Source organism: Anopheles stephensi, chromosome 2, assembly GCF_013141755.1.
Source record: "Anopheles stephensi strain Indian chromosome 2, UCI_ANSTEP_V1.0, whole genome shotgun sequence".
In the NCBI taxonomy this organism is placed as follows: Eukaryota; Metazoa; Arthropoda; class Insecta; order Diptera; family Culicidae; genus Anopheles; species Anopheles stephensi.
This window is the reverse complement of record NC_050202.1, coordinates 65359211-65370186: the sequence shown is the minus strand read 5'-3', so window position 1 is coordinate 65370186 and position 10976 is coordinate 65359211. Positions and strand designations below refer to the sequence as shown.

General features: G+C 49.5%; 4 protein-coding genes across 6 annotated transcripts; 2 read left to right on the top strand and 2 right to left on the bottom strand.

Annotated features, from left to right (window-relative positions):
• The first annotated feature begins 202 nt into the window (after nt 1-202).
• LOC118504280 (TM2 domain-containing protein CG11103) lies at nt 203-1912 on the top strand. Of its 2 annotated transcripts, none has more exons than XM_036038555.1 (2): nt 203-850; nt 932-1912. In XM_036038555.1, exon 1 carries the CDS (start codon nt 207-209, stop codon nt 813-815), a length of 609 nt encoding a protein of 202 aa, XP_035894448.1. In that variant the 5' UTR covers nt 203-206; the 3' UTR covers nt 816-850; nt 932-1912. The 2 variants fall into 2 exon arrangements, with proteins under 2 accessions (XP_035894448.1, XP_035894449.1); XM_036038556.1 differs by having other exon boundaries at nt 211-834; nt 932-1162.
• On the bottom strand, nt 1054-5847 carry LOC118504277. 2 transcript variants are annotated; one of them, XM_036038550.1, is made up of 4 exons: nt 5652-5847; nt 3667-5536; nt 3484-3592; nt 1054-3413 (listed from the first exon to the last, which is right to left on the bottom strand). In XM_036038550.1, the coding sequence occupies exons 2-4, from the start codon at nt 5524-5526 to the stop codon at nt 1933-1935; spliced, it is 3450 nt and encodes a 1149-aa protein (XP_035894443.1). In that variant the 5' UTR covers nt 5527-5536; nt 5652-5847; the 3' UTR covers nt 1054-1932. The 2 variants fall into 2 exon arrangements, with proteins under 2 accessions (XP_035894443.1, XP_035894444.1); XM_036038551.1 differs by having other exon boundaries at nt 3667-5847.
• A 462-nt stretch (nt 5848-6309) lies between these two features.
• On the bottom strand, nt 6310-7390 carry LOC118504279 (mediator of RNA polymerase II transcription subunit 7). The gene has a single exon (XM_036038553.1). The coding sequence runs from the start codon at nt 7163-7165 to the stop codon at nt 6506-6508; it is 660 nt and encodes a 219-aa protein (XP_035894446.1). The 5' UTR covers nt 7166-7390; the 3' UTR covers nt 6310-6505.
• A 332-nt stretch (nt 7391-7722) lies between these two features.
• LOC118504278 (zinc finger protein 622) lies at nt 7723-9094 on the top strand. Its single transcript, XM_036038552.1, has one exon. It carries the CDS (start codon nt 7850-7852, stop codon nt 9029-9031), a length of 1182 nt encoding a protein of 393 aa, XP_035894445.1. The 5' UTR covers nt 7723-7849; the 3' UTR covers nt 9032-9094.
• Nucleotides 9095-10976: the final 1882 nt, after the last annotated feature.

The window sequence follows — 10976 nt, the reverse complement described above, 5'->3', positions numbered from 1 at the left end:
GGGAAAAGAAAAATTATATTCTAGAACGAAACGGAAGTATTGAGACCACAAAAAAGACTAAACTTTTCAATCTTTTAAACCGATAGGAATAAATAACACATTGCAAACGATGATAAATAAATTATTTACCAAAAATCCCTTTCGATTAAAAATTACCCATCCAACTGACAGCTAGCAGCTGTCAGGGGAAATTCATTCCCGTATTTATGTTTACCCATTATTTAGTTGTAAACAAACACCAGAAGCAGCACCCTGCGCTGGAAATGTTAATTTTGCTACTGTTTTCGGCCGTTTTCATCGTGGAAACTGCCCAAATTACCAAGGACAAGGATGCGGCCGTGTCGAACCAATCGTCCACGTTCAACCCACTCAGCCCGCTGGTAAAATGTTCGTTCCTGCCGCTCGAATTTATGGACTGCGACGAGCCGATCAATCTGAAGGGAAACCGTACGGCCCGAGACGCGGGCGCTAACGGGTGCGTAAAGTTTGGCGGTGTCTACTACGACGAGGTGGAGGTGACGAAGGTCAACTGTATCGTGTTTGAAAATATTGAATGTTACGGAGCGCGCGAGTTTCTGCGCGACGGATTCCCGTGCGTCAAGTACACGGACCACTACTTCGTCACGACGCTGCTGTACAGCATTTTGCTCGGATTTCTCGGCATGGATCGGTTCTGCCTTGGGCAGACGGGTACGGCCGTCGGAAAGCTGCTGACGCTCGGCGGTGTCGGCATCTGGTGGATCGTGGACATTGTGCTGCTGATCACGAACAACTTGCTGCCGGAGGATGGTAGCAACTGGAATACGAAGGTGTGAAGGCATGCGCGAGGGAAAGGCACGGTTCACAGACGGTAAAGTACATGCTTAAGCGAATTTCTTGCATTCAGTTAGCTGATCATATCTCCAACTCCAAACTATCTCTCCCTCGTTAGATGCCATATCGGTACCGTCGGTTCGGATATTCCGGATATTCCCGATTCCGGGTGAGAGCTAGCGCAATAAGGAACAGCGGTACAAAGGGTTGAGACATTTTTGTTTTTTGTTTTTTTTTTCATTAGCATTAGCAAGTAAAGGTTTACAAAATACAGGACAAGGGTAAAGTTTTCTACCGAAACAAAGAGTCGGCTTTCAAGGGAAATAAATAGAGAGTTCTATACACCGTACCACTAAAACTGTTTAAAACAAAACGTAAGAAAGGTACACAAACCCTGACCACGATTAGAACTTTGCGCCCTACTTTCCTATCGATAGAGTCCGATTGCTGGGAAACTTAAGGACTAAGAATTAAACACATTAATTGCACGTATCAATAAAATCAGTAAGGGCTGTGCCGTTCGATGAAAATGCGCCAAACATTGCAAATCAACGTGTGCTTAAATCACTTGTTGCACTCAAAACGCAAACAACTAAAAACAATACTGGGTACAGAGGGTGTGCTGTGTAAAGCTAATTATCAAAATTAAGTCAATAAAACGTTAAGATCTTTAAAGGAAAATGCAAAAAGGATTGTGTCCGTATGTCCGGAGGCAAACTGCTGTGGCTGTGAAATTCAACCTCAAAGCTCGTGCGTGACCCTACTAAACACTAATTGCACCGTGATTGCTTTGTACTTTCGTTAGGGTGGTGGGATGATGATGAAAATGAAACTATTGTTCTGCTTGAAGGGAACGAGGTGTGAGGCAGTTTTAAGGGGGATCTCGCACTGCTAGTGAGGCAACATTCCTAACTACTAACTTCTAAACCGAGCGCGTCACATGTACCGCAATTACCGAGAAAGGGTGCAGAAAGTAAAACATCTTAAATAGTAGTGTGTCCCTTATTTACATACCACTCAGCTGTTTCAGCCTGTGGGTCAGTAGTTAACGCTACAATTAAGCTAAATCGTACTTTACAATAAAACTATTAAACCTGTACCAATCCATCAAGCGGTTCGCTAGACGTCGTCTCCTCCGCTAAACATCGATTCGTACCCCGATTCCGCCATGGAGTACACACTTTTAGCACACATTGTGTCCGTATCGCGGACCGGCACAAGAGTCGCACTGTTGGTTAGCAGATCAACCGAGAGAACATCCTCCTCGGGATGCATTGTAACGCGCGTCGGACAAACAGTCAGGTTGCGCTGTTGCGGTATGGCATTAGGTGGTGGCGGTTTACCTCTTACCGGTTGGCTACCACTGCTCGATTTCTCCGGCTGTGTTTCTCCTTCCTTCAAAGTACTGGACATCGCATCGCCCAGTCCGTACGCACAATTCCGCATTCCCCTTCGGAACGCTAGGCGTCTGCGATGCGAGACTTCACTGTTCAGATCTTCGTACATCTGTTGCACGTTGTCGAAGAAGGAGGCATCGTCATCCCCGGCCTCGACGTTCAACCCACCCCCCACACGGCTGGAAGGATCTTCCCGCGTTGCCGCTTCTTGTGCGCCGTGCGCTGCTTCTACAGGCTGCTGCTGCACGGCATGCTTTCGCTTTCGGTTTTGTCGCTTTTGCCGATTGCGTTCCGGCTCGGGCGAACCATCGGTCGACGCTGGTGGTGGTAGCAGCTCGCCAAGCGCTTCCAGTTCCTTGTGGTGTCGTTTGCGGCTCAGCAGGCGCAACTCGATTTCGGCGGTCGATGAAAGACGTAACGAGTCCGGGTTCCTGTTCGTAATGTGTACGTTGTTCGTGTTGGCAAGCATCAGCACGGACAGAAAGAAGCGTGCGGTGCTGTGGGGTGGTTTGTTCTGCAGCACCGTTTCGAGTGTGATCGATTCCGCGCCGAGCGGCACGGTTGGGTCGAACGTTTCGATGATCTCCGTACCGTACGCGTGTATGTCGAAGTGGTTCCGCTTTTCCGACTCGATCAAGATGGGTTTCAGCTTACGGTGCCACTGGCTAACCTTGTCGAACCGTTCCTTCGCTTCGTTCATGCTGGCCTGAATTCGTGCGTTCGACGCGTCCGTATGCTCCTGCCGAGGTTGGTGCGTTACCGGTTTCGATTGTCCTTCGGTCCCATCCTCACCACCACCATCGTCGTCCTCCAGGGTGGGAAGATCACACTCAGTGTGATCCGTATCGTCGGCGATTGCATCGAGCAGGGTCGCGTTGACCGGTTCCTTACCGCTTCGGTCAACCGTGTCCGATATTCCGGAATCACACGAGAGGGTTCTTGTCGGTGTTGCCGGTAGCGAACCGTTGCCGCGTTTCGGACTGACCGGAGGCTTCGGTTTCTCCACACATCGTCTCAACGCTTCGACCCTTTTCCGAGCAGCAATAATGTCCTGTTCGTCGAACCCTTCGAAGCTGAGTTCCGGAGTTGATGGACGCCTTTGTTTAACTGGAGAAGATTCGTTACTCGCGGAGGAAGTATATTTCATCTTCCGCGGGCTCGTCTTCGTCGGTGTTTGCAGTTCGTCTTCAAAGCCAAGGAAATCTATCGAAGAAAAGAGATACATTATAGCAGATAATAGAAGGGAAAACAATGGTTTTCACGCGTATATTACCTTCCGGTTCGGGTGTTGAGGGACGTAGCATCGATTTTGCCGTAGGTTTTAACCGGTGCAGTTGGAAACTTTTCAGTTCGTTTGCTTCTGCTTCGCGCTGTTTAACAAGCTGCAAAGGGAAACAACACATGTAATCGAACCGTAATACATACACCAGCATATAATCCCCCAATATACACTCACCTCCGACTTCATCTTGCGATATTCGTTTGGCAGCGCAAACTGGATGTGCTTGCGTGCCAAATCTTCCGGGATGCCAAGAATGTTTTGCACCAACTTTACCGGTCGCAGCACTGGTGAGGATCGGGGGAAAACGGTCCCGCCGGTGAATAAAACCGATCCGGATTTTGTGCTGCTGTCCGCTCCCCCCACCGGCACGGTCGTTTCCGCCGCTCGGGGCGGTGATTCACGATCCACTCCGATACCTTCGTCCACGCTCAACCGGGATGCTGCAGAGGCGGACTTTTCGTTTGCGCTCGCGTCTGTAAGCGAGGAATCGGTGCACTTGTCCTGCGACTCTAGCGCAGCATCGATCGAGCGTTCGTGTGAGGTGTCTTGCTCCGATTCATCCGACGCGTTCACACCACTATCCTCCAGTTTTTCGATCGTCGAATCGTCCGTACGGCTGGACGACAGTGCTCCGCTAAAGGAAGGATCCGAGTCGTCGGCCTGTATGATGGACGTTGACTTGCTATCGAACCCGGAGTCATTCAGTATTTCGGACGCTTTACTCTGCATCGTCGTCGTCGATATCGTCGGATCGTTCCATTCGGCGGGCAACTGTTGGGCGGCAATGTTCTGCGCCCGCAACGCATGATCCATGAGGGAGAGAATTGGATCGGAGCTGAAGCTGGTGACGCGGGCCTGGATCAGCGCGTTATCGAAATCGGTCGTATCGTTTAGCTTGATGCGATACCGATTGTTGAGATACTCCGGGGGCATGAACAGCTTGAGTTCGCGCTCACCCTGCCACTGCCTGTCCGCTGGTGTTGGCATGCCAAGCCGCGTGCAACGCGCCCGTTCCGTTTCGTGCTGTTCCGACAGAAAGTCCATTACGTCGCACCGCTGGAAAAACCGTTTAAGATCGTGTTCCGCGATCAGCGACCCGGTGCGTCCATCGATGTAGTTCAGATGAATCTGGTAGTCGTACCGGGTGCCGATCGTTTCGCCAGATTCGAGATCTAGGATCTGATTTTTCCTGGCAGCCCCATTGCTGGACATGATCGGTGCTATGCACGCGTCATCGCGTAACCGGTTCAGAATCTCCTGTCTCCGCTGTCGGCTTGGGTTCGTGCGCAGCTCCGTACAGAGGTCCTGCATCTGCTGCACCTTGGTCCGCCGATCGACATCGACAATCGGCACCGGCTGGACGAGCGATTCCAGCTTGGCCAGCTTTCGATCGTTGCACGTAAACTCCAAATCTCCGAAACAGTCCGACAGTGACTGCGGGTTGAAACGACCGGCCCGCTTCCGGCCGGTGCTCTTGTTTGCTGCCGCCGTTTCTTCCACCTCCTGCTCACCACCCCCCTCCTGGCCACTTTTACCTTTCTCTTCCTCTCGTGTTTTCTTTTCCCGTGCCTTTTGATCGTCGTTCATGTGCATTATGATGTCGCTCAGGTAGTCTACCTTGCGGCCATAGATCTGTGCCGAGCAGGAAATCAGCATCGCCGCTTCCGGAAAGTTTACATCCCGAAACCGGACCGTCCGATACAACGTGAGCCAGTGCTGCAGATCAAAGTTCCAGCAGCGGTCCGGTTTTTCTGCCACCTGCATTAACGTTGCAGCAATTTCTTCACCCTTTGCAATGGGGCCGTTTCGCACTGGCGGGCCACCACCTTGCGACACACTCGCGCCACTGCCATGCTCACCGTACTCAACCTGCCTCGATGGGGCACCCATGCTGCTGCTGCTGCTGCTGCTGGAGAATGAGCTATGGGTCCACGGTTCTCTTACTTTCGCACGTTTGTTCGGTGATAAAGCCTCATCTCCACTCAGATCTTCGTTCGAATCGACAGATTGATTGCGGTCCCGGTGATGGTTCATTGTAATAATGCTAAAAAAGGCATAACGAGACAACCACGAAAGTAAACAATTTGTTCCACATTGGCACGCGGGCAAAGGTTATGCTGCCCCGGGGAGGAGGGTGGCGCAATGCTGCAACTCTATACCGTTGTGTACGGCGTTCGGCGGCACTATACAGCTGTATATTTTATCACTTTATCAAGTTCAGTACACAAAATAACACATTTTTCACACATTCGCTGGCACTTTGCCCGGGAAACACAAGACAAAACAATAACAAATCTCTCACCAAGGAACGCACGCCATTTTTCTTTTTTGCTTTCTTTTCTATCTGGACGAAGCACTCAGACCTTCTCCGTTTTTTGACGAAAGCAGAGCGGGATAGCGTGCAGGCCACTTTTTAACGAAAGCCGCGTGCCAGACAAATCAAAGTGCGAAGCAGCCCTGACACCCACCGCTGAGTGCATTTTTCCCGAGGGGTGCGTCAATGGTTTGTTTATTGGACAGCGAATAATTTTCCGAATCTTCCCGTTTAAACTGAAGAGGAATGTAGAATTACTTGTGAGGAGTTGGCAACATTCTTCCCGGTCACATAATAATTACCACAAAATATATCGTCTATTTGATATGGGGGATGAAATCGAAACTTCCTAGGGTACTTCCCGCGATACTGGATCCCGGAAAATGTTCAAAGCACGAAAGAACATATCATGTGTATTTAGTGCACCGTGAAAGAAATGAGACCAAAACTGGTTACGGGCTGTAGCTTCCCACAGACTAAACAATAGTCAAACCAACCAAGTGTTCCGTTTTAAGAAATAATTTACTATATTTTCTCTTATCCGCATTTTATTCCCTTCTTAGCTTCATTAAATTTCCAGAGAATTATGAATACAAAACAAAATCGGCGATCAAGCTAACCGCCGTATACCATCGTTCACATCCGCTTCGCACATGCTTCGCTACAATATGCTCGATCGGCCGCAACGCTGCCGGCTCTTCACATTCGATCCACAAGATCACACATTAACCGGTCCAGCGGATGGCAACCTTCGCCCCGGCCTCCGGCAAGATCGCCCGCCTCGCCCACATCCATCGGTTCCAACCCGCCAGCAAGCCGGTCCACGTCCGTCAGATCGGGCAGGGAAGCGAACGCATTCTTCACCATCTCGCGCACCTTCTCCAGGTGATTCTGGAACCGTTGGGCCGTCTCTATCCGCTGCCGCTTTTGCAGCTCCATCATGACGCGCAACGTTTCGCGGGCCTGGTGCGGCCGGAATTCGTTCAGCAGGTGGTGAATGTGCACGAACAGCAGGCTCAGATCTTCAATCTTTTCTGCCCGCCTGGGACTGTCCGGATAGTGTACCAGCAGATCGATCAGATCGAGAAAGTTGACCAGCAGCGAGTGGTTTAGCTTTTTCAATTCCTTCCGTCGGTCGAAGTGTTGCGGGTAGAGCCGTTTGAAGCCTTGACTTTCGAGCGGGCGGATTATGTTATCGTCGTTGCTGAACGGACTGCCGAACATTGTGTACGCATCCTGGATCGGGGCCGGAGGTTTCGGGGCACGGTTTTTGCGTATGTTTTCATCCGTGTACAGGTTGATGTACTGCGCGGGGGGCAGTGGCAGCGAGCTGACCTGGATGGTTTCCGCGTTTGCCATAGCGTTCGATAACAGTTCGTCGCAACTGACTCAATCAAGCACCGGCAGCTGTGAAATACGCTACGAAACACGACGTTATTGGAGCTCTCTTCTGATGCGCGATATCGAGCGTAGGAGATGCGCTTATCTTCCGCTTCGTGTTTTGTCCCCTAAAAATAACACAGACTAGGACGTACAGAAAGCGCACAAAGTGCGCCTTGTGTATATCGTATGGCGAAGCAACGCAATGACAGTTGGGTCAGTTTATACAAACTGGTTCAGCTCTCTGGCTTTGATCATCTTCACCTATTTACCAGGAGATGGCGCTAACAGCCAGCTCATGAACTACGTTTTTGTTCGCGTTCTTATTTTAATACCGTGGTTATAAATCTTTTTAATTTTGTAATCCGTTGCACTTCGATAAATTTTACCATGTTTTGCAAAACCAGCGAAAGGAGTTCAGTTTTAGTATGGCCCAGCTTTGCTCATTTCTGAACAAAACTTAAACCCTTCAGCGTGACGAAATAAACACACATTTGATGGGCAATCAAACGTAAACACGAGCGCAAACAACAAGTAGAAGAACCACACACACACATTTCACAACACTTATGAGCCGTCAAAGTATTTTGCACGTTTTCTTGAAATAATTTAAAGACCAGACCAGATTCCAGAACGATAAAGCATCCTAAACAGTGTGGCAAAATGTCGAGTTTTACGTGTCTTAATTGCGGTGTCCGTTTTGCGACGGCCGAAATGCAGCGCGAACACTACAAAACCCACTGGCATCGGTACAATCTGAAGCGCAAGCTGGCCGAACTCCCGCCGGTGACGGTAGAGGAGTTTGAGAAACGTATCATCCAACAGAAAACAGAGGACGCAGCTGCTCAGGAAGACCAATCGCTGTACTGCAAGGCCTGTCGGAAAGTTTTCAAGTCAAAGAACGCGCACGACAACCATCTGGACAGCCGGAAGCACAAGGACAATTTGCAGCAGTATCTCGCCCAAAGCAATGGCACGGCTGATGGAGGACCGGGCAGCAGCTCGACCGCGATGGAAGCAGAGCTGGAAGTATCGGTCAAATCGACACGCGCAGCAGCAAGAGCCGCAGCAGCGGCAGCCGCTGCCGAGGAGGAGGTCGAAGTTGATGAGGCAATGCTCGGGGACGATGATTCGGACGGCTGGGAGGACGTGGAGTTTGAAAATCCGATCGAACGCAACGATTGCATCTTCTGTCCGCACCACAGTGAAGATCTGCTGGAAAACATCAAGCACATGTCGGTCACCCACTCGTTCTTCATTCCGGACGCTGAGTTTTGCATCGATGTGGAGGGACTGCTTACCTACCTGGCGGAGAAGGTGTGCCGAGACTTTATCTGTCTGTGGTGCAACGAGAAGGGTCGAACATTCTATTCGCTGGACGCGGTGCGCAACCACATGACGGAAAAGGTGCACTGTAAAATGTTGCACGAGGGAGCAGCATTGGCAGAGTACGTCGATTTCTATGACTACAGCAGCAGCTACCCGGACCACGAGGACGGTATGGACGTGGATGCGGAGATAGACACACCGTCCGGCCTGGATGGGGACGAGTATCAGCTGGTGCTACCGTCGGGCAATGTGATAGGACATCGTTCACTGTTACGTTACTACAAACAGCGCATCAACCCGAACCGAGCAGTGGTGGTAAAGAAATCGACACAGCGTCTGCACAAGGTTCTGGCCCAGTATCGATCGCTCGGCTGGACGTCCACCCAGCAGGAGGCGGCGGCAAGGAACGCTCGCGATATGCACGTCATGAAGCGACAGCACGCCAAACTGATGCAGCAGGTGGGCGTGAAGGCGAACAAACTGCAGCACCACTTCCGGCAGCAGGTTAACTTCTAAGTGAGAATGTATGATTGTTCCACAATAAAAACGAAAACAACAAAAAGCACCACATTAATGCCACACTGCGTTGCTGTTAGTAAATTAAGAAACATAAGCAGCCTGTCGATCGGTGGTGGGCAATCAATCACGCGGGCAGGACATTAAAACGTGCACACTTGGATGAGATTATTTTTCAAAATGTCTTTGCCATTGTTTTATTTCTTTTCTCGTTCTCCTCCCGTTCGTACAACGTACGAACACTACTGGCTCGCTTAAATGTGTCGCGCCCGCTGTTCCGGTATTTAAGTTTTATCGTGTTTCTTTACACCATTTGTTTGCCTTTCGTTACTCTCACTGTTACGGTTTTCTTTACAGCATACTTCCGTGCACCTAATTTTCCCTTCACCGGGAATAGTGTTTGCATTCGGCTTGTCCCTTGTCTCTTGCATCGCTCGCTCGTGCACGGGGCGCAGCAAACGAGGTTGGCGAATTCCGTGTTCCCGGGCCCAACGTTCAACTTTTCTTCTGGTAGTGTGTGGCTGCATTCTGCTGCGTTTTTCCCCCCTTCCTTTCGCTAGTCTTTTGTAAAGTTCTCTGACTTGTTTTTGGTTTGTCCGTTGTATTACAACGGTGTATGCATTCTGCTTGCCCATTATTCACTACTCCCTCATCGCTCGTGCGTTATATCTATTTTGTTTTGCCCTTTTCCTATTTTCCTCCTAACCACGTATCTTCCTTGCTTCCGTTATTGCTACACGTCGGTTACACACGTGCCCCGTACCATCAGACTCCGATGATCGTGTTTGCATGTGATGCTTTCCATTGGAATCCCCGGCGACATACGCGCCTGGCTCCTTCCAAAGGGAGTCCCTGCTCGCCCAGCAACCGATTTTTGTCCGATAGGGGTTTCATTTTGTAATTTACAGTTACGGTGAACGGTTTTGTCAAATCATCGTTACAGTCGCTAATAGTCTTGTTGTATCCCCAAATTTGTACCCGCAATCTGTCTAGCCCGTCTTACATTCCGTTTTCCATCTGCGTGTGCAATTTAGTATGATGTTTTTACTTTCTTTCTGCCTTTTCCTTTGCATTTCCCTGCAACCCGTCAGTTTGTTGCTATATGATGCCGGTTCAAGCTCCGTCACGTTCTATGGGATATCTCTGGCAAGGCGGTTCGCTTCGCTTCCTCAACAGGTGAATTATATTCATCTCGCTAAAAGTGTAACCGGAAAATCCGTTCCTGTGTGTGTGTGTGTGTTTGTGTACTGTATGTAATGCGTGTAGTTGGTTGGTTGGTTGTGTGGCAATGAGTTTGTATAGAGTATAAATATAATAATTTACGCCTTCTCTCACGCCACTTGCACACCCCATTTTATGCTCGCGTTGCTAAGTTACTGATTTACTGTATTTTGTTCGTTTCTCTAATGCTGATCTTGCACACTGCACCATCACCTTACCACTTCTTGATCGCAGACATAATTATCTAGTGTTGTTGCATCTTCGTACATGCATCATATATCGTCGTACCGGCAGTTATCATTTTCATTTGGGATTTTCGTTTGCTTCGTTTGTGTTGAGTGTGTGTTTCTGTGATTTCTTCCCTACTCTCTTCAAGCAGGCAATCGGGGATTGCATATATTTTCCCTACGTTACGTTTTGTTTCCTTTTTTTTACTTTTATTTTCCCCCGGTGGCAATTTAAATTTCCGTGTGTGTCTGTGAGCGTGATCACGTTCCACCACGTTGTGTTGTGTAAGAAAATGGCTTAATATTATTGCATTTATTGTTTACCGCGCTGAGTGCTGTGTGTGTGTGTTCGGTTGGCGTGGGACGTGTGAAAGAGGAGCTTCATTTCCCCTTTCCCCCCCCCCCCACACCCCACAACCACATTGTGTTGTACCAAAATATTCAAACGGGAGTTCGAATCCGCTTCCGCTACATCATTTTGAACTACGATTCCACAT

What these genes read in the sequence shown, in the direction of transcription:
- LOC118504280 (XM_036038555.1), top strand. Translation starts at nt 207, where the DNA reads ATGTTTACCCATTATTTAGTTGTAAACAAACACCAGAAGCAGCACCCT.
- LOC118504277 (XM_036038551.1), bottom strand. Translation starts at nt 5,526, where the DNA reads ATGAACCATCACCGGGACCGCAATCAATCTGTCGATTCGAACGAAGAT. An exon ending in ATCGCAAGATGAAGTCGGAG is followed by an intron (nt 3,593 to 3,666) that starts GTGAGTGTATAT and finishes TTCCCTTTGCAG; the next exon opens with CTTGTTAAACAGCGCGAAGC. An exon ending in CTCAACACCCGAACCGGAAG is followed by an intron (nt 3,414 to 3,483) that starts GTAATATACGCG and finishes TTTCTTCGATAG; the next exon opens with ATTTCCTTGGCTTTGAAGAC.
- LOC118504279 (XM_036038553.1), bottom strand. Translation starts at nt 7,165, where the DNA reads ATGGCAAACGCGGAAACCATCCAGGTCAGCTCGCTGCCACTGCCCCCC.
- LOC118504278 (XM_036038552.1), top strand. Translation starts at nt 7,850, where the DNA reads ATGTCGAGTTTTACGTGTCTTAATTGCGGTGTCCGTTTTGCGACGGCC.